This window comes from Artemia sp. Qi Xiang Cuo, chromosome 15, assembly GCF_049724085.1.
Source record: "Artemia sp. Qi Xiang Cuo chromosome 15, ASM4972408v1, whole genome shotgun sequence".
In the NCBI taxonomy this organism is placed as follows: Eukaryota; Metazoa; Arthropoda; class Branchiopoda; order Anostraca; family Artemiidae; genus Artemia; species Artemia sp. Qi Xiang Cuo.
Window position 1 is genome coordinate 3,517,279 of NC_142808.1, and position 27,392 is coordinate 3,544,670.

General features: G+C 35.8%; 1 protein-coding gene across 1 annotated transcript in view; it reads left to right on the plus strand.

Annotated features, from left to right (window-relative positions):
- Window positions 1-17,996: 17,996 nt before the first annotated feature.
- omd (integrator complex subunit 5 omd) overlaps window positions 17,997-27,392 on the plus strand; it is a 79,915-nt gene continuing 70,519 nt past the window's right edge. Inside the window, exon 1 of the mRNA XM_089101922.1 lies at window positions 17,997-18,015. Within this exon, the coding sequence (XP_088958048.1) occupies window positions 18,013-18,015 (3 nt within the window). The 5' untranslated portion in view covers window positions 17,997-18,012. The remainder of the gene's footprint in view (window positions 18,016-27,392) is intronic.

A 27,392-nucleotide genomic window follows, 5' to 3' on the forward strand; every position in this document is an offset into this window, starting at 1 on the left:
AAATTTGGTTCAACATATTCACTGATGACATTAAAACACTTTCACTATTTAGATTTTTGCATTGTCAAAGCTGTTAGGAAGTAACACTTGTAGCTTCACATCTATTCATCACCTTTCGTGTCCTTAGTGTACTACACCCTTCTGTTGTAAATTACTGTCCTTCACTCCTTTTGTCCTGGCAAAAATTTCGAAGCACATACGTTATGGTTTCTTCATGGAACAGTTCTAGTCTAGTTGTCTTTACACGGTATGTTTTCCCTAATAGTCGACTGGGAAATGACCGTTAAATATCGTTCTAATGGTCAACTGGGAAATGATTCTTCCCACTACAGGTGTTGGGGTTTTTCTTCTCAGCATATCATTTTTAGGATTTTTTGAGGCACATAGAGAATGTATTCTCGCGTAAAATTGTTCATTTGTGCCTTTTGAAACGGGTTGTCGTCATATTATAGTGACTCTCTTAATATATAGTCTTTAAATTCAACTTCGAACCTCTGCAACTATCATCTAACTACAAATATCGTTAAGTATCGTTTATCTTGTACTTCTCGATTGTGTTCTCAGATTTAAAGTTAAAATTGTCTTTAATTTCTGCTTCAAATATCTTCAACTGTCTTTTAGTGTAATTTAAATTCAATTATCGTTTATCGTTGTTGCTGATCGATGGAGTTCTCAGGATTAAACTTCAAATAGTCTTTAATTTCGTCTTCAAATATCTTCAAATGTCTTTAAGTGTCATTTAACTTTAAATATCGTTTAATATCGTTTGCTGATCGATGGAGTTCTCAGAATTAAACTTCAAATTGTCTTTAATTTCGTCTTCAAATATCTTAAGATTTATTTAAGTGTCATTTAACTTTAAATATCGTCTATCATGTGCTGATCGATGGAGTTCTCAGAATTAAACTTCAAATTGTCTCTAACTTCAGTTTCAAATATCTTCAAATGTCTTTAAGTATCTTTTAACTTCAAATATCGTTAAATATCGTTTATCTTGTTCTGATCGATGAAGTTCTCAGAATTTATGTGATTATATAGTTCGTTGAAACACTTGATACTGAGGTTCAAATATAGTGTTACCTGATATGTAATATGGTTCACGGTCGAAGAAACGACGGTCGAAGGTAACTGTTGTTTTCGTAGACGAAGTTGGGATGAAACTTGCCTGGAGTTATGGTGAGTACTCTTCGTTGGTTGAGATATGATAAAATAGATGTTACTGGGTCGTATCTGTACTGGGCAGCTTCTTGTAATACTCAATGACCAAAGTGTCCATTTACTTTCCTGTAATAAAAACAACGCGGCAGAATCACATGTTCTTTGAAGTAAATACACATACAATAATTCACGAATTAATTGGGTTATAATTTCTTAGCTATGAGACAGAATTAAATAAATACACTAATATTGGTACTCACAATGAAAATCTAAAACAGAAATTTCTTCAAATTTGTTTTGATAACGAAAATATCGATATTAGATAAACATAATTTACCCTACATTATTAAGTTTGAGGTCTACTTTTACAATATTTTTTCATGCCTGCATTGTTCACACAAGTCCGTGCCGTTTAAGAAACGCATGTTGCAGCGTCGTAACCACACGGTTTTACGCAAACGATACTACAATGAAGGAATAAGACATAACAAGGACTAGTGGAGACCTCTATACCCACTAGTTTTCTGATGTCTTCCCTATTTCTTGGCTTGGACGTTCTCATGTGGCTCCTGGTTTAACGGCTGAAATGCAGAGGTTCTTAGTCTCAGGATTTTTCTGTAATTGCAAGTCAACATTGGTGCCTCATATTCGCTTTTCGAATAAGGTCATTAGATGCAGGATTTTCAAGCTTGCCTCCGTAGATTCCAGTTAATACTTGGCAAAGAATATAAGCATAATGAAGAACTGACATCAATATCTTTTTAGAAGGCAATTGTTTGAGCAAATCCTTCAGAACTAAATAAAAAAATATTATATTGAAGTCTTATTAGAATCCGTTAAGCGAGAAACACCTTCGCCTTAATAGGGAATTCCGTGTGGGTTTTACTTAGTCGCCATCTGACGTACACAGGGTTTCAATACATATATCTTAACTGATTAAATGGTTTTAAAATTTTCCATATTATTATTGAGATATAATTTCACATCCGCCGTGAAATTCCACAAATAAACGTACCAATAGGTTGTTTGGTTATAGTTACCAATAGTTGGCTATTAGTACATATATTACACGAGTAAGAAACACATGAATGAGCAATGTGTAGGCCTAAAATAATTATAATCTGCACTAAGATAAAATATTTCATATAATTAGACGCTTCTGTACTGGTAGTTTTTTTGTTTTTTGATTTTATAAAGCTGCCAGATATAAGGGTATAGCCTACTGAATTTCATAGTTTAAAAACTAAACTTCTTTTCAAAATACCAGACGCTCCGAATTAGTCGTGTTTACTTCAGCTAATAAAAACAAATTCGCTCTATCAAAATATACTGAAAACTGGCTGAAATTTGTACGGGTATAATGGGGTTGAAGAAATATAGGTTTCAAGAGGAAATTTCTTTAGTATTCACTATATCAGAATTGGATAATTTAATATACATGTTGCTCAAATAAATTTCGCATAAACTAAAAAAAAGGAGAAAACGGTGAAAAAAAATTGACAAAAAAAAACGTTGTTCACTAAATTAAGCACAGTCTTTTCAAGTTAAACATAAGCCCTAGTCTAACTTAAATAAATTATCAGTTTCTAATTAGTTTAGTTGAGATAATTGAATTTTAATTAATAACTTATTGAGAGATTATATTTTAATAAATAATTAAAGTAAAAATTGAGTACGAATTGATTATTAGAATAGTTAAATAAGAAATTGACTGATATTTTAACCAAGAAAAATGAACAAAACGGCAAGTAAAAAAGGATGATTAAACACTAAAAACCTAAAAATAGAGCAAAACACGATTCAGATCAAGCTCTAGCTATGAATAGTGTCAGATTATCGAATTTTTAAGTCAAGTTAGGCATATTTGATTTATTTTTGATTAAAATTTTTTTTTCAATCTTCGCGTGGAAGGCAATAGATATATAGATATAATATAAGATATAATAGATATAATATAATGAAATTAAAGACGCTTTTTTTTTTCTCGGAGCTATAGAGACACAGTAAACTCTCTGTTTCTCTTTCATAAGCATTCTGATCCAAAAATCGAATAACTCTAATCTTAGTCTCACTAGAAGTTAACTCTACTTCACACCTTTGAATGTATTGTGTTTGAATTCATGGCTCTGAATTTGTCTTTGCATTAATTAGGATATTTCCATCTATCAGTTTCTTAACACTTCGAACGGACTGAGACATTATTATCTCCTCTGCTCTACGTTTCATTTACGGTTTGTCTAGCAAAAAAATTACAAAACAATCGTATGGGCCTTCAAGAATTCCTGCCCTTTAATTTCGGTTGCTTCCCACAAGACGTGGTCCAACGCGAGTTCTCGTTTCGACTTCAACGGTCTGATTCGACTTCAGACTCTTCAGAACTGGTTGCCGACGAATCTGGATTGGAACTTTTAGAGGTGGCACTTTTTGTGGTATCACCTGCCATTCCTTCGTAAATTTCTGCTCCTCTGGAAGTAAAAGGTTTATTCTCTAAGTTCTCGCCTTGAGTTTTCAACTCGGGGGATTTGAAAGATTCTTGAGAGCTTTGGGAGGACTCAATAGTTTTTGCGGGGTTCCTCCATTGTTTGGAGGCCATGTCTTCAGGGGGGTGGGGCATTCTTTGCAATTGGGATTCCCTCCGTGAAGTCCATGTCCAGTCGTGTTTAGGTTTTACCTTTGACACAGTTATATCATGATATCGACCTTGCTGGTAATCCTTTGGGGTTTTATTCCCGGGCAATGTACTTTGACTAGTTTTTATGTGAAAATTTATTAAATACATAGCTTCTCGCAGGTTTGTTTTAGTTAAATCTTTGGGAGGAGTTTTCTTTACAGTAATACCGGGGGTTTCTACAGCTCTTTTTAATTCTTCATGTAAAGACAGGGGCATTTCTATTGTTGGTTCGGGGGAAACCATATATTCTGGAAATCTTTTGGGGGGACATGGTGTCGAGATTCTATCTGGAAAGAATTGGGTTTTTGGAGATATTGTATAATCTAAATCTCCTGCGCTTGCCGATGGATCACTTGTTGGACTTTTTGGCGTTTTAATTTCTGGAAAATATCCTGGTGTTAGGGATTTTTTATCTAGGAATAACTAGATTGTCCAGAGACCAAAATTATTCGAAGTTTTGTCAATCACTTTGATTTTCAAAATAATCTTGTTTGAAATTGAAGGGTTTTAGTTCTGCCAGTCTTGACCGAGGGGGCTCATTTTCAGAATCTGATGACTCAGTCGAAGAGGGATGTGACACCCATCTCTCTGGAAATTTTGCTCTTTTTATTCGGCTAACATGCGCCTTGTAAGTTCTTCCATTATCGGGGTTTTCCATTTTAAAAGTATACTCGTTATCGTACTTTTTGACTATTTTGTACGGTCCAGAATATTTGTTTGAAAGTTTTTTTCCTTCCGTGTATGCCTCGTTCTTTAGGTAAACGAAGTCTCCTACTTTGAAATTTATATTCCCTTTAAATTTGGGTTGGTTTCTTAGCTCTTGGTTTATTTTAATTTTTTCCAACTCTTGCCTAACTGTCTTATAAGTTTTCCTCATCCTATTTATGAATTCTTGTTTATAATCTTCTGAGTCGTTATAGTATAGCCGAGATTAAAAAAAATAAAAAAAACGGATTATAAAAAAAAGATCAAAAATTAAATAAAAATGAGTGTCGTTTGTTTCTTAGGTATAATCAGAGTTGATTAAGGTAGTTAAGTAAGGTAAGAATTTATCCCAGTCGCTCCTATTTTCTTTCGTATAAATAATTATAAAGTTCGAAAATATTTTATGTCTGTTTTATATTTTTCCATTAGCTTGTGGATGGTACGGCGCTGTCACCATTTTCTCTATATTAATGAAACTCATTAAATATTTTGTTACTTTTGCAACAAAATTGCTCCCGTTGTCGATCAAAATTTTATTAGGAATGCCAAATTGTAAAAATAATTTTGCTAATGCCTTACTTGTGGCATAAGCACCTTGATTTTTTAATGCTTTTGCAAAAGTAAATCCGGAGAAATGATCTACAACCGAAAGAATACATGTATGGCCTCTGCTAGAAACAGGTAAGCCTCCATTTGTCCCGTACAGGTCAAATGAGATAATATCGAAGGGGTACTTTGCTACTGGGACCCTTCCCATTGGAGGATTTGGATAAGCTGGGGGGGTTTTTCTCAAGTTACATGCTTCGCATGTACTTACAAATTCTTTAAGTTTTTTTCAGTGCCGATTGTACGTAAAAGTATTGTTTTAACTTATGGAACGTTTTCATAACTCCTGAATGTCCACCTGTGTCCGAATGAAAATATTCAAATGCAGGCCCTATCAAGCTTTGTGGTAATAAAGGTATTATCGAGGTTTGGTTTCTATTTGTCTCAGCAGTCACAATCCTACACAGTATTTCTTCATCAAGGTCGTAGTAAAAATTATCTATCTCTTTTCTAAGAGTTTTGAATTTATACGGTAACGCCTCATCATTCACAAAATAATCAATTAGTGCTACACACATTTCGTCCTTTTTTTGCTTTCTTTTTATATTTTCCAAAGACAAGGGACAATAGTTAATCTTATTTTCTTTTACTGCGTCTTTGACTTTGTTTTTCTTACATCCATGTTTGCTTTTAGCATTGATAGCATTAAATTTGTTTAAAAATTGCGATTTAGTCAAAGGATATTCGTTATTTGAAGTTTTAATACAGTTAACTAGGTTTCTTTTTGAATTTTACCATGTATTAAAATCGTTTTCCGTTAAAACCTGGATTTGGACTAAACAAGTCCCCTTTTTAATTGTAATTGTATCGTTTTCATGGTTATTGGTTACCCAAATAAAACCTTCCCCTTGGTTATAAGATATAATCTGTTCCTCGCATGACAGATTTTCGGGTATTTCAGACGGTGTCGCAAACCATATTTCTGATTTGCTAATTATTGGCTCGATCATTTGTGATATTTGAATTTTTTGCATCGTTTTGGGAGGGACTTTTGTTTTCCTTATCGCAAATCCGTAATATTTCTCTTCATTTTTATTGTTTATTAGATTCATGCTGGCGCTATGCTGCGCTGTTGCGGCATCTTGTGGCGTCACGTTGGGTTTTACTATGTTTTTCCACAATTCCACTATTTTCTTAATTTCATTTGATCTTTACTGTCGCATATCTCCTATTTTTATTGTCGCAGATTAAATACCGTTATTATTTAAATTTGATTCGTTTCTGCGATATCTGTCAGGATAATTGAATAAATTTCCAATTATGCCATGTCTTTGCGAGACATGGGGTTCAAAATACTTCGACCTTATACCACTAGAAATTTTGTTTACTGTTATGTTATCTTCGTAACTTCTGTTACGATTTCTTAAGGTAGAAATTTTTTCCCCCACCTTAGCTTGGTATAAAAACTTCTCGTTGGCTATGTCTAATAGTATTTTATTAGACCTTAGAAAATTTGCCCCTATAATAGCTTTATATGGGAGATTATCGCATATAATAAAATTTGTCATGAAGGTTCTGTTGTCTCTTGTTACATTTAGGCAAATTGACCCTTTTGCGTTTAATTTATGACCTGTAACACTTGTTAAATTGGGATTATTAGGGTTCTTTTGTTGCCTAATGTGCAGAGGCAACGTATTAAATACGCAAGAGTTTATGATATTTACAGTAGCACCACTGTCAACTAAGGCCGTAAAGTAAACGTTTTCTACAAAAAAATCATTAAATATAGGTAACTTGTTAATAATATCACTACAAGAAGGCACTAGTATTGTTCTGGACCTATTAAATATCCCTGGCACCCCCAGGGTCCAACTTATGTTTCTGAGGGGCCTGAAGCGTGTCCCTGAGAATTTATTTCATTTGTCGGTGCCTGTAATAGATATTCAGACGTATTAGGTTCCGTAGGCATATTTAAATGATTTACGTCTGCACGTCTTCGCCATGTAGTATTATGGTAACGTGGATGTCTCGTGTCAGTGCCGTTTGCTGGCGCTGTTTGCCAGTGCTGTTGGCTTGTAAAATTTTCAGGTCCTCTTGGCAAATGTTCATTATGTTCATAGTTCAGTCTCGCCTTATATTGGCCTGGGTGAATATTGGGGTTTTCAGACCGGTCCGTGTTTGTAGTCTTGTGAACAGGGTTGGACAAAGTTGTTTGGCGCGCATTGTAAAGTACTGGTTGGCGCAATCCCCCTTGCTATAGCCTATTGCACGACCGATGCTAAAATTTGTTCTTCTGAACAAATGGTTGACGTAAATTTGCGTATTACTGACATTATTTTTTTGTATGGTATTGGGGACATAGAGGCACTTTCTTTCTCTATGGTCCACATGATTGCAGTTATAGCAACGTCTCATTTGAGGGTTAATGGACAGAACACGTATTGTTTTCTGCCTAGCGGATTCTGGCGTTTTGTTTCTTTGTGCTACTGGGGAGTTATCCCGTGAAAAGAAATTGGGGGATGTCTGATCGCCCGTGAAGATTAGGGTCGCGTTTGAGTCGCCTAGGCTGTTTATTTTCGTATTACTATGATTAGCAACCATTTTATCAACTTCAATTAGTCGTTCTACCTCTTGGACTGCAAGATCCAACGTCTGAATATTCTTGGATATTACTACTCGATATAGTTTTGGGGGTAGCCCTTGCAGAAAGGTATTTAGTATGACTTTTTCATACAGTTGCCCAGAACCATTTCCGTATTTTTTTTCTACAGAAATGCGTATATTATCCAGATATTCACTTATATTCTGTGAAAAATCAAAGTTCACTACTCCATGTTTTAATTTATTTATTGAACTGGTTTCTATAAATCTCTCTTTGAATGCTTTTAATAAGTCATCAACAGTTTTTATTGGCAAGTTGGCGTTATCTCCTATTGTATGCTCGGCCTGTTTTAGAAAGGTTAAGGCCTGGCCTCTTAGTCGTAGTAGGAGCATGTCTTTTAATGCTTCAACGTCTGTTTTTGTTAATTGTACAAACTGGGTCATATGGATATTAAATTCGTCAATATCTGATTGACCATTGTATTCTGGGATATATTTTGCAATTTATATATTTTTTGCTACTAGCTTTTGAAATAATATTAATTAATTTATATCCTCCATATTTTCGTTTTTTTTTTTTTTTCGTTTATATAAAATTATATTAAAATTTAATTAAACAAATTTTGGGTTTACAAATATATACAAATAGATATAATGGGTTTACTATAGTATCCTAGCGGTTATAGGCCTAATCAATTTTCTTATATGTCTGTATCTTTCCAAAAATCAAATTTGAATTACAAAGTTTAAACGGCCTAACTAGTTCGCAGTTTTCCTCCAATTTCCGACACGCGCCATTTGTACCATTGAATAATTGTTTGCGGTAATAGAAAAGGTTTGCTCGTGGCGATAGAGATTTCTTCTATAGTGCCACTTGGAGATCAGATTCCTTTGGGAGCATTTACCTTGGAGACTGGCGAACTAGTTACCTATTATCGGACTAGACTCAGACATACAAGAGAAACGAACACTTATAAAAAGACAATAGATTTATTAAACTTACATGCTTAGTTGTACAGCAATGGGTCACTTCAAAGACAAATAAATGGTGACCGAGGTTATTTGCGGTACGAGCTCTTTCTGATCCCACTTCACACTCCAATTAAAAAACACATTTTCCCCACTCCCAAACGCGGTTCTTTCGTCCTGCGCTCTAGGGACTGCCTGCCATTCGCTCACGGGGCCCAAGGACGCGAACCCTCGTACAATACTCTGTCATATGTAGTTTTGATGATTAGGGCGTTCACACGGTTCTTATCGTTTACACTTCCTTAAGAATAGTGTGCCTAGCACTTTTCTTATTGCTCACTGTCTTAGCGAAATCCAAAGACTGCAGTTTCTTGTCTTTGCTGATTAAGGACTTTTTCATTTTTGAAACTAGATTTAGCTTAATTATAGGAGTCCGAATTAAAGAAGGAACTTTGTTTTGGTATTTCAAATATATCGTGTTTTACTCCCGGTACAGGATGAGTTTGATGAAAAAATGGGGTGGGGTGGCTAGGTGCCCTCCAATCTCTTTTGTCTCTTAAAAATTGAACTAGAACTTTCAATTTCCAATCAATTGAGCCCTCTTTGAAGTTTATACGAGCATCCCTTACATAAGACCCATATATGCCCCCAGGGCATAACTTACAACGCCTGCCCCTGGGCTCTGGAGGGTTGTGTCGACACCGGAATTTTCGCTATATAGCTATCTCAAAATTTTTATCGCATGCATTTGGGAAAAAAGGGTATGGCGGGAGGGGGGGGGGAGCTGGTTACCCTCTGATATCTTTTGACGCTTAAAAAGTGAACTAGAACTTTCAATTTCCATCAAATGAGCCCTCTCTGAAGTTTATACGAGCATTCCTTCCATAAGAACTATATATGCCCCCAGGGTATAACTTATAATCCTTGTCCTGAAGACTGTGGGAGGAATGTTCTGCTCAAAGATAAAATTTCCAGAGCCTTCAACTACGTTGAAGAAAATGGCTATATCAAAATTTTGATTGGATGTGTTTGGGGAAATGGTGGGCGTGGAACGGATGTTACTTACCTTCCAAGCACTTTCGAGTATTAATATGGGAATTAGCCATTTAAATTTCCAATCGAATGAGCCCTTTCTGAAGTTTCTACGACGACGCTATCTATAAAAACCTTATATGCCCACAGGGCGTAATTTACAACCCTTGCGCTAAGGGCTGTGGGGAGGGGGGAGTTGTTATCCTCAAAGACCTAATTTCCAAGATATTTTCAACTACGTTGGACAAAATGGCTGTCTCAGAATTTTGATTAGATGTTTTTGGGGAAAAGATGGGCGTCAGAGGTGGGTTAGATGTCCTCCAATCACTTTTGACTATTAAAAACGGTACTAGCCCTTTGGATTTCCAATAGAATGAGTCTTTTTTGAAGTTTCTACGACAAAGCTTTCTATCAAAACCTTATATGCCCCCAGGATAACTTACAACCCGTGTCCTGAGGGCTGTGGGGGGAGTGTCCTGCTTAAAACATAATTTCTATCAGAACTTTCAGAACTTTCAACTTCGTTGAACAAAATGGCTATATTAAAATTTTGATTAGATGTCATTGGGGAACTGTTGGTCGTGGAAGGGTGTTAGTTGCCTTCTAATCACCTTTGACCCTCAAAAAAGGCAATAGAACTCTTGATTTCCAATTGAATGAGCCCCCTTTGAAGTTTCTATGACGACCCTTTCCATATGAAGTGCCTCTGGAAAAAAATGAATAAATAAATAATAATAATAATAAAACCTTGGAGCCGTATGGCCTTGACTATAGGCAACGCTATAACGTTGCCTCTGCATTGCTTTTTGCATTATGACATTGGAAGTTATTAAGATGTGAGTTTTGTTTATTGCTTTTGTCTTTTGTTTTCCTTTTCTTTGTATGTTTTGTTATATTTACCTTAATTATTTTTTTCTGTTGATAAAGGCTTCTGGACATAAATTCGAAGCTTGGTTATCTTTATAAGATCATTCATGATTGGCTTTATCTTGCAGAGAGGGTTGGTAGGATTTGGTCGATTTATTAATATAGGGATTAGCGCTGTAACATTTGTTTTGTTCTTATTTGGTTGAGGAGAAGGAAAAGCTTGGCTACGAAATTGTCAACATGAAAGTAATAACAAGTATTTATATTAATAGGGCTGGCAAGGGATATTGTTATTTGTATTTGTTCCTTTACTAAATATTTTAATAATATACTAGCCTTACTAAATATTTAACAAGATATATATAAAAAAAACTACTACTACTACTACTACTACTAGTGACTCGCCACAACACCAAGCCGTCTGAGGTCAACACAGCAACGCACAGTCTTCCCCCATCCCCATGTAATTGTAACTTCCCTCTTTAAATCATCCCAGGAAGTTCCCGTTTACCTTAAATATTTCATCTTTCTTTACGACATCCTCCCACTTTAACCTTGGACGACCTGCTTGCCGTTTAGCTCTAGACGGTTGGTCGAAAATGGCAATCTTTGGAAATCTGTCATCTTTCATTGGCAGAACGTGCCCTAGCCATCTCAACATTTTTCTTATTATAGACCTAGAAAGCGGGATTGGACCACACCTTTCTTACAGCCTATTTCTTAAAAAACGGTCATTCAGTCGGGTAGCCAAAACAATAGGTAGGTAATTTCTTTGGAAAATTTCTAGGAAATCTTCCTCCGCTTTTCGGAGTGCCCATGCTTCAAAGCCATGTTTGATCTCTGTAGCCTCCAATGTTCTAATCTTGGTTTGCAGACTTATCTTCCTATTCTTCCAAACCTTTTCTAACTGTGAAAAAACACCCTGAGTTTTGGCAATTCTTCTTTTAGCATCTTCACTGGTCCCATCGTCTTTATTAATAATACTACCAAGATAAGTAAAGCTGTCCACTTGGTCGAACTTTTCGTTACCCAGCGTCAGCTTCTCATCTTTCCTTATTCCTAACCTTAGCGACTAGAAATAAGTGATATATGTATATATATACATACATATATACGAGGCATGTTTTTCAAGTAAGTTCCGTTTTGGAATTAAAAAAAAGATGTGCAAAGATATCGCAATAATTGTAATTTTATACGAAAGCCTGTACCTTAATCTAATTTTCTACATACTTTCCGTGAATATTGAGGCACTTGTCATAACGTGGCACTAGTTTTTGAGTACACTCCTCATAAAATTCTGCCCCCTGACTTGTTAACTGTTGTATCACAACTGTTTTGACTTCGTTATCGTCTTGAAGACGCTGAACACCCAGGTGTTTCTTCAAGTGGAAGAAAAAATGGTAGTCACTGGGTTCCAGATCAGCGCTGTATGGAGGATGCTCTAGAGTTTCCCATTTAAAAGATTTGATGAGATCTTTGGTCCGATTAGCCACATGTGGACGGGCATTGTCATGCAATAAAACGATACCCTTACTCAACGTGCCACGTCTTTTGTTCTGGATTGCACGACGCAGATGGTTCAGTGTCTCACAATAAGACTCTGCATTGATTGTCTCATTACGAGGCAGAAACTCCGTTAGCAATACTCCTTTCTTGTCCCAAAAAACTGTGCACATGATTTTCCGGGCAGAAATTGTTTGCTTAAACTTCACTTTTTTGGGTGATGATGAACGTTGCCATTCCATGGATTGTTGTTTTGATTCCGATGTGACGTAGGACATCCATGTTTCGTCACCAGTAACAATTTGGCCTAAAAAGTCTTCACCTTCATTGTGGTGCCGCTCAAGGAAAGTCAATGCGCTGCCTAAACGTTAGGGTTTTGTGCAAATCCGTCAACATTTTTGGAACCCAACGTGAACACAATTTCCGATAATTAAAGTTCTCAGTTACAATACGATACAAAACACTTAGAGAATACTGAGGAAACTAGTCGCACATTGATGAAATTGTAGAGCGTCTGTTTTATCTCACCTTTTATTACACTTTCTGCACCAAATCTTCATTAAAGACCAAAGGACGCCCACTCCGTTCTTCATCATGCACATTTGGGCAGCCATCTTTAAATGCTCTCACACATTTCCTTACCATTCCATCACTCATAATGTTTTGTCCGTAAACTTCACCGATCTCACGATGAATATCGATCGGTTTTACGCCTTTAGCACTAAGAAATCGTATAAAAGCCCGTACTTCACAATCGGCGGGACTCACGATTGACGGAGGCATCTTAAACACTAAGTAAACAACATATACAATGAAGAATCAGACTGTAATGGGGTCAGTGTGTAGACAAGAGATGTAGGTAACCAGCGCACATGCGCAGAGTGCTGACCGAAGCGCTGCGGTGGCGGAATCAGAAAATGGCACTTAATATATATGGCACTAGATATATATGCCTCGTATATATATATATATATATATATATATATATATATATATATATATATATACAAATTAGTGTCTAACTTTACTATATATATATATATATATATATATATATATATATATATATATATATATATATATATATATATATATATATATATATATATATATATATATATACATATATACATATATCGTAACAGAATGACAAATTAGGTTATCTTTGGTACAATTTAAGTTTGGTAATCCAAGTGTCTAACTTTACCAGACTCCAACTGTACCAGGGACAACCTAACTTGTCATTCTGTTCTGCATATTCTTGCTATTTGCATTATGACATTGGAAGTTATTAAATGTGAGTTTTGTTTATGGCTTTTGTCTTTTGTTTTCCTTTTCTTTGTATGTTTTGTTATATTTAGCTTAATTATTTTTTTCTGTTGATAAAGGCTTCTGGACATAAATTCGAAGCTTGGTTATCTTTATAAGATCATTCATGATCGGCCTTATCTTGCAGAGAGGGTTGGTAGGATTTGGTCGATTTATTAATATAGGGATTAGCGCTGTAACATTTGTTTTGTTCTTATTTGGTTGAGGAGAAGGAAAAGCTTGGCTACGAAATTGTCAACATGAAAGTAATAACAAGTATTTATATTAATAGGGCTGGCAAGGGATATTGTTATTTGTATTTGTTCCTTTACTAAATATTTTAATAATATACTAGCCTTACTAAATATTTAACAAGATATATATCGAAAAAAAACTACTACTACTACTACTACTACTACTAGTGACTCGCCACAACACCAAGCCGTCTGAGGTCAACACAGCAACGCACAGTCTTCCCCCATCCCCATGTAATTGTAACTTCCCTCTTTAAATCATCCCAGGAAGTTCCCGTTTACCTTAAATATTTCATCTTTCTTTACGACATCCTCCCACTTTAACCTCGGACGACCTGCTTGCCGTTTAGCTCTAGACGGTTGGTCGAAAATGGCAATCTCTGGAAATCTGTCATCTTTCATTGGCAGAACGTGCCCTAGCGATCTCAACATTTTTCTTATTATAGACCTAGAAAGCGGGATTGGACCACACTTTTCTTACAGCCTATTTCTTAAAAAACGGTCATTCAGTCGGGTAGCCAAAACAATAGGTAGGTAATTTCTCTGGAAAATTTCTAGGAAATCTTCCTCCGCTTTTCGGAGTGCCCATGCTTCAAAGCCATGTTTGATCTCTGTAGCCTCCAATGTTCTAATCTTGGTTTGCAGACTTATCTTCCTATTCTTCCAAACCTTTTCTAACTGTGAAAAAACACCCTGAGTTTTGGCAATTCTACTTTTAGCATCTTCACTGGTCGCATCGTCTTTATTAATAATACTACCAAGATAAGTAAAGCTGTCCACTTGGTTGAACTTTTCGTTACCCAGCGTCAGCTTCTCATCTTTCCTTATTCCTAACCTTAGCGACTAGAAATAAGTGATATATGTATATATATACATATATACATACATATATACGAGGCATGTTTTTCAAGTAAGTTCCGATTTGGAATTAAAAAAAAGACGTGCAAAGATATCGCAATAATTGTAATTTTATACGAAAGCCTGTACCTTAATCTAATTTTCTAAATACTTTCCGTGAATATTGAGGCACTTGTCATAACATGGCACTAGTTTTTGAGTACACTCCTCATAAAATTATGCCCCCTGACTTGTTAACTGTTGTATCACAACTATTTTGACTTCGTTATCGTCTTGAAGACGCTGAACACCTAGGTGTTTCTTCAAGTGGAAGAAAAAATGGTAGTCACTGGGCTCCAGATCAGTGCTGTATGGAGGATGCTCTAGAGTTTCCCATTTAAAAGATTTGATGAGATCTTTGGTCTGATTAGCCACATGTGGACGGGCATTGCCATGCAATAAAACGATACCCTTACTCAACTTGCCACGTCTTTTGTTCTGGATTGCACGACGCAGATGGTTCAGTGTCTCACAATAAGACTCTGAATTGATTGTCTCATTACGAGGCAGAAACTCCGTTAGCAATACTCCTTTCTTGTCCCAAAAAACTATGCACATGATTTTCCGGGCAGAAATTGTTTGCTTAAACTTCACTTTTTTGGGTTATGATGAACGTTGCCATTCCATGGATTGTTGTTTTGATTCATGTGTGACGTAGGCCACCCATGTTTCGTCACCAGTAACAATTTGGCCTAAAAAGGCTTCACCTTCATTGTGGTGCCGCTCAAGGAAAGTCAATGCGCTGCCTAAACGTTAGGGTTTTGTGCAAATCCGTCAACATTTTTGGAACCCAACGTGAACACAATTTCCGATAATTAAAGTTCTCAGTCACAATGCGATACAAAACACTTAGAGAATACTGAGGAAACTAGTCGCACATTGATGAAATTGTAAAGCGTCTGTTTTCTCTCACCTTTTATTACACTTTCTGCACCAAATCTTCATTAAAGACCAAAGGACGCCCACTCCGTTCTTCATCATGCACATTTGGGCAGCCATCTTTAAATGCTCTCACACATTTCCTTACCATTCCATCACTCATAATGTTTTGTCCGTAAACTTCACTGATATCACGATGAATATCGATCGGTTTTTGCCTTTAGCACTAAGAAATCGTATAAAAGCCCGTACTTCACAATCGGCGGGACTCACGATTGACGGAGGCATCTTAAACACTAAGTAAACAACATATACAGTGAAGAATCAGACTGTAATGGCGTCAGTGTGTAGACAAGAGATGTAGGTAACCAGCGCACATGCGCAGAGTGCCGACCGAAGCGCTGCGGCTGCGGAATCGGAAAACGGCACTTAATTAAAAACATGCCTCGTATATATATATATATATATATATATATATATATATATATATATATATATATATATATATATATCGCTCAACAGAATGACAAATTAGGTTATCTTTGGTACAATTTAAGTTTGGTAATCCAAGTGTCCAACTGTACCAGGGACAACCTAACTTGTCATTCTGTTCTGCATATTCTTGCTATTTGCATTATGACATTGGAAGTTATTAAATGTGAGTTTTGTTTATGGCTTTTGTCTTTTGTTTTTCTCTTCTTTGTATGTTTTGTTATATTTAGCTTAATTACTTTTTTCCGTTGATAAAGGCTTCCGGACATGAAGTCGAAATATTTGGATTTCTTTATTATCTAAAGTTTGTTGTTTTTTGTGTCAGCTGCTTTGTTTTAAAATATTAATTAAAAAACCTTTTTCATACAATAAGTTTTTCAAAGAAAAGTAAAGAACTCCATTAATCCAAAAATAAGCAAAAATAAAATAAAATAATCTACCAAGAGCGAAATTACCACAAATAAGCATCGATAAATAAATGAAACCCAAAACGAACAGAAAATACAATAAATAACCGAGTCAAACTCGAAATGAGCAGAAATTAACATAAGTTGTGCTCAAAACCCCTAGGCTTTCCCAAGGCCAGAACATTATTTGCACTTTACTGAAAAAATATAAATGTTTTTACTTTTATAACTTCAATAAATCAAACAATGTTAACATTTGACTATTGAATATCAGTATATGTATATTAAACTGACAATGCACAATCATTTGTATTTTTTCAGTAAAATGCAAATTATTTTCTGGCCTTCGGAAGGCATAAGGGTTTTGAGCCCAACTTATGTTAATTTCTGCTCTTTTCGAGTTTGACTCGGTTATTTATTGTAATTTATGTTCGTTTTTTGTTTCTTTTATTTATCGATGCTGATTTGTGGTAGTTTCACGCTTGATAGATTATTTGATTTTATTTTTGCTCATTTTTGGTTTAACGGAGTTTTTTACTTTCCTTTTAAAAACTTATTTTGTCGAAAAAGTTTTTTTTAGTTAATTTCTGTTCATTTTATATTGGCATAGTCTTTTCAGGGAAAAAGAAAATATTACTTTAAATCTTTTTGTTTTTTTAGACTTTATAGTTTGGCCTGCTATTTGTATGCTGGAGAAAAATTTTCATCAATTTTTAACGATATACACCCTTTTAAAAATCTGGACACAAATAGTAATGTTTAATTTAGTTTTATACCTCCTCTAGTTGACCTGAAATGGAAAACTTGATACCATTCGCAAAAAAATCTGTTTATTTTCGTTGATAGCTTGGATACATTTACGCTATTTTGATTTGTTAAATTTTAAGAGCAGAAGTAGCCCCGAAAGTTTGAACATAATACTGTCAGTCGTTCTTGGAATACTGCTGAGATGCTTTCTTGGGAATTAGCATTAACACAGTGCATTTTGATTTAATGTTAAGGCAAAATTTAGTTTTTAAACATAAAGGCAAATGGGAGGGTGGTCGTGGGAGGGGGATTAGTTTACCTCTAATATTTTTCAACTATTAAAAGGGCATCAGCTCTTTCTATTTTCAGTCGAATGAGCCCTTATGAGTACACAAAAGCAACTGGGTGAAAATAACAATTAGATGAATTAGACACGGGATTTATTATTCTATCGCGAAATAGTCCTCACGAGGTGAGTTTGCAAGACTTAATTACAATTATTAACTAGGGTTTCAAATTTAGGATAATATCATAGATTGAACCAATATTCCAATTTTCATTATCTCTATTTACTGAAAGATTTGCCAAAAAAAAATTTTTTATTGCTATGGATTCTCTTTATCATTTTGTTCAGTCTTGATAGCTAAAGATGTATATAGCCTCATAAAACTGCCAAAACTGGTCAGAATAGTGAAGAATATGCTTTGCAAAAGCTGAAAAATATTTTCCGGGGGGTACTTAAGTTTAAGAGCTAATTTGGGGTGCTCAATAAAACGTTCCATAAACTGTTGGTAAGCCTAGCTATTGTGGAATTTCACACATATATGATTACGAAGCTTGACAGAATGCCGTCACCAGAAGTAAGACGGTCTTGATAGTTTTTTTGTTCCAGTGGCAGTTCAGTGGCAGTGGCAGTGGCAGTGGCAGTTCCAACTCCTATAAGGTTTAAAAGTTATCTTTACTCTTTGGTCTTGTCATGGTAAGTCATTTCGGCTTTAAATATTTTATTTGGTAAAAATTTATTTGCAAATTTGGAATAACTACAAAGTTAAAAAAAAATACTGCTGGAAAATGAAACAAATGCCAGTCAATTGAATTATTTCTTGAGTAAAAATTTGTACTGCGGAATTTTTTAGTTTCCTTGATATAGCGTGAATGACTTTAAATTGAAGGTTAATTACCCATTTCATTTTTAAGAGGCAGAGTCGGGTCCTCGAATTAGATTAGTGTTTGAATTTTGGTTTGTCTTGGATTCAGTTAGGTAGTAGATAACTCACTTTTAAGCCACAAAAATAGAAAATCCCCAGCCAAGTGTCCAGCTCCATCATAAACAGCTAAATATGTGAACGCAACTTTATTTATGGCAATTTAATTTGAAATTTAATGATGTGTATTTGATTAATTTTGAACTTGATTTCCAAAAGCAACTGGTAAGTTGTTGCTTAAATGTATTCATTTTCCGTGCAAAGAAATATGACTTTGTTAAACCTTGGTCACTGTCTGAAATTTTTGAACGTCCTTTAATAATGAAGTTATGAGTAAGTTAGCAGAATACACCAGGTAGGTTTGGTCTAGCAGTCCTTACCAACAATGTTCTATTTACAGGCATTGGGTTTTATTAAAGTTTGACAAAACTGGGTAAATATTTACCAAATCATATTATTGACTTACAAATAAAGTGAATATACCAATCAATGCCTTTTTTATGCTCTTTCCAAATATAATAATCATTTTTGTTGGAGATGAATTTTACCCTCAGTCCTATATACCAATTCAGGGTACATATTTGCACATTAGGGGGGGTAGGGGTAAAGTTTAAACATACCTCCCATTTACACCAGAAATAAAATCTCCCCCCCTCCTTAGTGTTCAAATATATATCCTGAATTGGTACATATAGGCCTAGGGGTGGGGTAAAATTCATTTCAGACAAAAATGATTATTATATTTGGAAAGAGCATAAAAAAAGGGGTAAAGTTCTACCAAATCATATTATTGAGTTAGTCTAGGAAAAAAGTGAATGCACTATTCGATGCCTTTTTTTATGCTGATTACAAAGATAATAACCATTTCTAACGGAATTTAATTTCAGCCCCCCCCCCCTATATATTCCCATTAAGGGTTAGGTTAGGTATAAATAGGGGGGGGCTGAAACCTCTTTCCGTTAGAAATGATTATTATATTTGTAATCAGCATAAAAAAAGGCATCAAATGGTGTATTCACTTTATTCCTAACTCAATAATATGATTTGGTAGAACTTTACCAAAAAGGCATTGAGTGGTATATTCACTTTATTCATAAGTCAATAATATGATTTGGTAAAAATTTACCCAAAACTGGGGTTGAAATATAGTAGCTGGGTGCTTCTGAAGAGATTATTCCAAACAAATAAAAGTAAGACAGTGCCATTAGATTCCTTGTTTCATGCTCTTTTCAAATATCATGATGGCCCCAGATATAGCCCTAGAAGTATATTTGTCCACAGATTGAACCTGGGGTAAAGATAAACATTCACATTTTCATATAATTTAGCATTTATGGGAGGAGTTACATATGAGTCCCTAAATTAAATATAGGCCTAGCACAAAAGACCACACTGCCTTTCCATCACAAACAATAAGTAGAACAACAGGGATAATTTTATACAAGACCATAAAATGCTGCTTTAAATGAATATTTCAACCCTATATCCCAGGGCCATTCTTGGCAAAACAAAAGAAGAAAAACATTAAAATTCAATCATCGAAACTGAAAAAAGGTTTTTACAATTTTCAAAACTGGCCAAAAAAATTTAAGCCTTATGGTCTTAACTATAGGCAGTAACTATAGTGTTGTCTCTGATTACAATTAAATAAAAAAAAGGTTTTTTCAGCTGAAAGTAAGGAGCAACATTGAAACTTAAAATGAACAGAAATTGTTATGTATATGAGGGGGCTGCCCCCTCCTTAATACCTTGCTGTTTATGCTAAAGTTGGAATTTTGTTCCAATTGTTTAAGATTAACTATTAGAATAATAAGCTTTTTAAAAGTTCTAAAAAAAATTTAGTACAAAGAGAAAAATTTTGTTAAGAAAATTCAGTATTAAGGAAGGGGCAGCCACCTCATATATGTAATAGATTTTGTTTGTTTTAAGTTTTAATGTTGCTCCTTACTTATAGTTAACAAAACTTTTTTTTTATTTTTAATTTCTGATTGTTTTTTAAATAATTTGGGAAATCTGGCTCCCTCTCCAGGAAAATTCCTTTCCCCCATTGAAAATTCTTCCATGGAAAGATCTTCCCATGTAATCAACCACAAGAAAAATCCCCCCCCCCCCAAAAAAAAAATATCTGTAAACTTCCAAATAACCAATGCTATAATATGTAAACAATGGGCAAAGTTCATAGCTTGCAGCACTTTCCTGGGGCTATGGGGGATCAAGTCATCCTCAAAGACATAATTACTGCTGTTCTCCAATATTTTTGGTCAGTTAATAGAACTACAACCTTTGATTTCCAATCAAATGAGCTCTCTCTAGATCTTTAAGGATCCCTGGTTCAGTACAATCACTCCTGGGAAAAACAAACAAATAAACATGCATCTGTGATCTTTCTTCTGGCAAAAAATGCAAAAATCCTGATTTTTCTATAAAGGAGCTTGAAACCTCTACAGTAGGGTTCTCTGATATGCTGAATCTGATGGTGTAATTTTTATTTATAGGATTTGATGTTTTGGGGCTGTTTCTTCCCTTTTTTGAAAATTGGGCAAATTTTATCAGACTCATAACTTGTGATGGCTAATATTAAATGTGATGAATTTTATATATTTTGTATAAGCATCAAAATTTGATTCTTTTTATGTACCTATTGTAATCAATGCTCTGTTTTTTAGAACTTCAGTTACTAATGAGCCACATCACTCCTTACTTACAGTTTGTGACCATTGAACTGCTTGATGTAACTACTATCATCAATTCTACTTAAATGTTGTGTCCAAGTACTGCAGTAAAATTAATGAAAATTTATGACATTATGTATGAGCAGTTCAAATATTTATGCAGCAGAAAAATGAACAATAATAACAAGAATTTCCTTAAGTACATATGCTACACATCTAGAATTCTTTTAGTGTCCTTCAGTTTTCTAAAAGTTACAAATATTTCAAAATATGCTACCTTCTCCCCCAACAGCAAAAGGTAAAGATACTTCTGTATGTATGAGAAGATCAATATACTTCATAATTGATTAATTTCTGGTAAATTGTCTCATTGACTTACTACTGAGATAGCTATGAAATAGACATACCTTTAAAATTGGGATTTAGTCTTGATTCCAATATAGCATTGATTTGCATTGGAAGTAAACTTCATCCCCATCAATCCTAATCTGCAAATAATAGGCTTTTTTCCTGAACTGTATACATGTGATGCATTTTTCATTATTTTGAAAAAAAAAACTGTTAGTGAATTTGAAGAAGAGTGATTTACAAAGAATTCAGTGTATATATATACAATTCAGGGTATATAATTGCATATTAAGGAGGGGTAAGATAAAGTGCATTTCTGACAATTCTGCATGCAAAAAAAATTCTTGCAGACAATTCTGCTTGAAAAATTCTCCTGAGCATACTTTCATTTGAGAAAGACTTTGATTTCTGATCATTTTTTAAATTATGCTGAAAATCTCCTCTCCATGGAAATTTTCCATGAAAATCTCCCCCCTCCCTCATGGAAAGTTGCTTCTGCAAAAAATCCCCCATGGAGAATTTTTACCACGGGAAATCCCCCCCCTCTAGGAAACAATTTTCCAGAGAATAAAAGCCCCACTGAACGTTTTCCCTGGAACATCTCCACATGTAAATTGAATTGGCAAAGAGAAAGTAAGACAAATAAGAGGAATTTTATATAGGAAATCAGGCAAATTCCCAATTATAAAATTTCCCTGGAAAGTTCAGCCCTGGAAACTTCTCTCACCATGAAAAATTGTCTATTTGACAAATGTCCTTTTGAATCAGAAATCCCCCCCCCCCCCCCGCCCGTGAAAAATGTTTCTGTATACTTTCCATGAACAAATACTATGTATAAACTATGGGCAAATTTTGCAACTTGCAGCCTTTCTCCCAGGGGCTTTGAGGGGTCATATTATCTCCAAAAGCATAGTTGTTCAACTTTTATACTATCCTGAACAAAACAACTATCTCAAAATTTTGAGCAGACCACTTTGGGGAAAAAGGGGCATGGGATGTGAGCTAGTTACCCTCCAATCTTCTTCTCACTACTACTATTAACAACTCACCACAGCACCCAGACGCCTTGGACCAACACAGCTATGTATGTTCCTCCTCTATCCCAATATATTCAAAGCCTCTCTCTTTGCACACTCCCAGGAAATTCCCATTTCCCTTAAATCTTCCCTTATGACATCATCCCACCCCTACTTTGGACGGCCTACTTTTTGTTTAGCCCAAGACAGTTGGCCAAAAACGTGACAATATGTCATCCTTCGTCCACGGAACGTACCCTAGCCATCTCAAACTTTCTTTCATTGTAGCCATAGAAAGTGGGATTGAACCATACTTTTTGTACAGTTTCCTGTTGGAAATACAGTCAGTGTGCCAGGTACCCAGAACAATCTGTACGCAATTTCTCTGGAAAACATCTAGCAAATTTTCATCTGCTTTTTGGAGTGCCCATGCTTTAGATCCATATTTGACCTCTGTCATCACTGTACCTTCCAATATTCTAATATTGGTTTGCAGACTTATCTTCTTATTCTTCCAAGCTTTTTTAAACTGTGAAAAAACACATTGAGCCTTGGCTATACTACTTTTAACATCTTCACTGCTCCCACCATCTTTACTAATAACTAATTAAAAAAAGACTTTTTCCACAAAACAAGTTTTTCAAAGAAAATTAAAGAACTCCATTAAGCAAAGAATGAGCAAAAATAAAGTCATATAATCTTCCAAAACTGCCACAAATCCCTATCATAGGCAGCACATTTTTTTTGGTTAGTCTTAGACCAGGGAACTTTGTATCAAAAGAGTTGTTGTAGAAACTTTGAAAATGGCTCATTCGACTGGAAATTGTAATGGCTTGTGCCTGTTTAATAGTCGAAAGTGATTGGAACGCAACTAACACCCCTTCCACACTCACCATTGTCCCGAAGACATTCAATCAAAATTTTGAGCTAGCCATTTTGTTCAACATAGTTGAAAGTTCTGGAAATTAGGTCATTGAGAATGACAAACCGCCCACAGCCCTCAGGCAAGGGCTGTAATTTATGCCCTGGGAGCATATAGTATTTATAGAAAGTATTGTTGTAAAAACTCAAAAAGGGCTCATTTGATTGGAAATTGAAAGGGCTAGTGCTCTTTTTAATAATCAAGTGATTGAAGGGCAACTAACCCCACTCTCCCCACCATTTCCCAAAACACATCCAATCTAAATTTTGAGATAGCCATTTTGTTCAACATAGTTGACAGTTCTGGAAATTAGGTAATTGAGGATGGCAAACCCCGCTCAGCCCTCAGGGCGAGGGTTGTAAGTTATGCCCTGGGGGCAGATAATGTTTTTATAGTCCCTCCTGTCATGCCCACCATTTCCCCAAACACATGTAATAAAAATTTTGAGATATCCATTTTGTTCAACACAGTTGAAAGTTTTGGAAATTAGGTCTTTGAGGATGATAACCCCCTCAGAGCCCTCAGGCCAAGGATTGTAAGTTATGCCCTGTGAGCATATAAGGGTTTTTATAGAAAGTGTTGTTGTAGAAACTTCAAAAAGGGCTCATTTGATTGGAAATTGAAAAGGCTAGTGTCCTTTTTAATAGTTGAAAGTGATTAGAGGGCAGATAACCCATCTCTCACACCATCATTTTCCCAAACATTTCCAATAATAATTTGAGACAGCCATTTTGATTAACGTAGTTGAAAGTTCCGGAAATTATTTCTTTGAAGATGACAAATCCCCACATCCCTCATGGCAAGGGTTGTAAGTTGTGCCCTTGGGACATGTAAGGTTTTTATAGAAAGCGTTATCTTTGAAACTTCAAAAAGGGCTCATTCAATTGGAAATTGAAAGGGCTAGTGTTCTTTTTAATAGTCGAAAGTGATTTGAGGGCAACTGATCCCCCTCTCATGCCCACTATTTCCCTAAACACATGCAACAAAATTTTTGAGATATCCGTTTTGTTCAATACAGTTGAAAGTTTTGGGAATTAGGTCTTTGAGGATGATACCCCCCCCCATCACCCCTCAGGGCAAGGGTTGTAAGTTATGCCCTTGGCGTCTATAAGGGTTTTTATAAAAAAGTATTGTTGCACAAACTTCAAAAAGGGCTCACTTGATTGGAAATTGAAGGGGCTAGTGCCCTTTTTAATAGTTGAAAGCAACTGAAGGGTAACTAACCCTCTCTGACTCTCACCTTTTCCCCAAACACATCCAATCAAAATTTTGAGATAGCCATTTTTTCAACGTAGTTGAGAGTTAAAGAAATTAGGTCTTTAAAGATGATACCCCCTCATCACAGCCCTCAGGGTAAGGGTTGTAAATTATACCCTCGGGTATATAAGGTTTTTACAGAAAGTGCTGTTGTAGAAACTTAAAAAGGGGCTTATTTGATCAGAAATTGAGAGAGCTAGTGCTCTTTTTAATGGTCGAAAATGATTGAAGGGCAACACCCCCCCTCCCCCCTCTAACTCCCACGATTTCCCCAAACACATGCAATCAAAATTTTGAGATAACCATTTTGCTCAGCGTAGTTACAAATTCTGGAAAATAGGTCTTTGAGGATGATAAACCCCCCACACCCCTCAGGGTAAGGGTTTTAAGTTAAGGTTATTATAGAAAGTGTTGTTGTAGAAACTTCAAAAAGGGATCATTTGTTGGAAATTGAAAGGGCTAGTGCCCTTTTTAATAGTCAAAATTGATTGAAGGACAAAAAATCCCTTCTCACGCTTACTATTTTCCCAAACACATTCAATCAAAATTTTGAGATAGCCATTTTGTTCAACGCAGTTGAAAGTTCTGGAAATTAGGTCATTGAGAAAGTATTGTCATAAAAACTCAAAAAGGGCTCATTCGATTGGAAATTGAAAGGGCTAGTGCCGTTTTTAATAGTCAAGTGATTGAAGGGCAACTAACCCCACTCTCACACCCACCATTCCCCAAAACAAATTTTTGAGATAGTCATTTTATTCAACATAGTTGAAAGTTCTGGAAATTAGGTAATTGAGGATGAAAAATCCCCCTCAGGGCGAGGGTTGTAAGTTATGCCCTGGGGGCAGATAAAGTTTTTATACTCCCCCTGTCATGCCCACCATTTCCCCAAACACATGTAATCAAAATTTTGAGATATCCATTTGTTCAACACAGTTGAAAGTTTTGGAAATTAGGTCTTTGAGGATGATAACCCCCTCAGAGCCCTCAGGCCAAGAGTTGTAAGTTATGTCCTGGGGGCATATAAGGTTTTTATAGAAAGTGTTGTTGTAGAAACTTCAAAAAGGGCTCATTTGATTGGAAATTGAAAAGGCTAGTGTCCTTTTTAATAGTTGAAAGTGATTAGAGGGCAGATAACCCATCTCTCACACCATCATTTTCCCAAACATTTCCAATCATAATTTTGAGACCGCCATTTTGATCAATGTAGTTGAAAGTTCCGGCAAATTATGTCTTTGAGGATGGCAAACCCCCCCACATCCCTCAGGGCAAGGGTGGTAAGTTGTGCCCTTCGGACATGTAAGGTTTTTATAGAAAGCGTTATCTTTGAAACTTCAAAAAGGGCCCATTCAATTGGAAATTGAAAGGGCTAGTGCTCTTTTTAATATTCAAAAGTGATTTGAGGGCAACTAATCCCCCTCTCATGCCCACCATTTCCCTAAACACCTGCAATAAAAATTTTGAGATATCCGTTTTGTTCAATACAGTTGAAAGTTTTGTAAATTAGGTCTTCGAGGATGATACCCCCCCCCCCTCAGGGCAAGGGTTGTAAGTTATGCCCTTGGGGCGTATAAGTTTTTTTTTTATAAAAAGCGCTGCTGCAAAAACTTCAAAAAGGGCTCACTTGATTGGAAATTGAAAGGGCTAGTGCCCTTTTTAATAGTCGAAAGCGATTGAAGGGCAACTAACCCCCTCTGACGCTCACCATTTCCCCAAACACATTCAATAAAAATTTTGAGATAGCCATTTTTTCAACATAGTTGAGAGTTAAAGAAATTAGGTCTTTAAGGACGACAACCCCCCTTACAGCCCTCAGGGTAAGGGTTGTAAATTATACCCTCGGGGTATATGAGGTTTTTTACAGAAAGCGCTGTAGAAACTTAAAAAGGGGCTCATTTGATCGGAAATTGAGAGAGCTAGTGCTCTTTTTAATAGTCAAAAATGATTGAAGGGCAACACCCCCCCCTCTCACTCCAACAATTTCCCCAAACACATCCAATCAAAATTTTGAGATAACCATTTTGCTCAACGTAGTTCAAAATTCTGGAAATTAGGTGTTTGAGGATGATAAACCCCCCACACCCCTCAGAGTAAGGGTTTTCAGTTAAGGTTTTTATAGAAAGTGTTGTCGTAGAAACTTAAAAAAGGGCTCATTCGATTGGAAATTGAAAGAGCTAGTGCCCTTTTTAATAGTCGATAGTGATTGGAGGACAACTAATCCCATCTTACGCTTATTATTTTCCCGAACACAATCAAAACTTTGAGACAGCCATTTTGTTCAACGTAGTTAAAAGGTCCAGAAATTATGTTTTTGAGGACGATAAACCACCCCCAGCCATCAGGGCAAGGGGTATAAGTTATGCCCTGGGGGCATGTAAGGTTTTTTATAGAAAGTGCTGTCATAGAAACTTCAAAAAGGGCACGCCCATCATTTCCCAAAACGCTTCCGATCAGCATTTTGATATAGCCATTTTGTTGAATGTAGTAGAAGGGTCCGGAAATTATTTTTTTGAGTATGAACCCCCCCCCTCCCCACAGCCATCAGGGCTAAGGTTGTAAGTTATGCCCTGGGGCATATAAGGTTTTTATAGAATGTGTTGTCATAGAAACTTCAGAAAGGGCTCACTCCATTGGGAATTGAGATTTGCTAGTGCCCATATTAATAGTCAAAAGCAATCGGAGGGCGAATTCCCTCCCCCCAACGCCCATCATTTCCCCAAAAACTTCCGATCAATATTTTGGTATGGCAATTTTGTTGACCGTGGTTGTAGGGTCCAGAAATTATGTTTTTGAGTATGACAACCCCACAGCCCCAAGGCCTATGATTGTAAGTTTTGCCCTTGGGGCATATAATGCCCCAAGGGCATTATATTTTTTATAGAAAGCGTTGTCGTAAAAACTTCAAAAAGGGGTCATTGGATTGGAAATCGAGAGGGCTA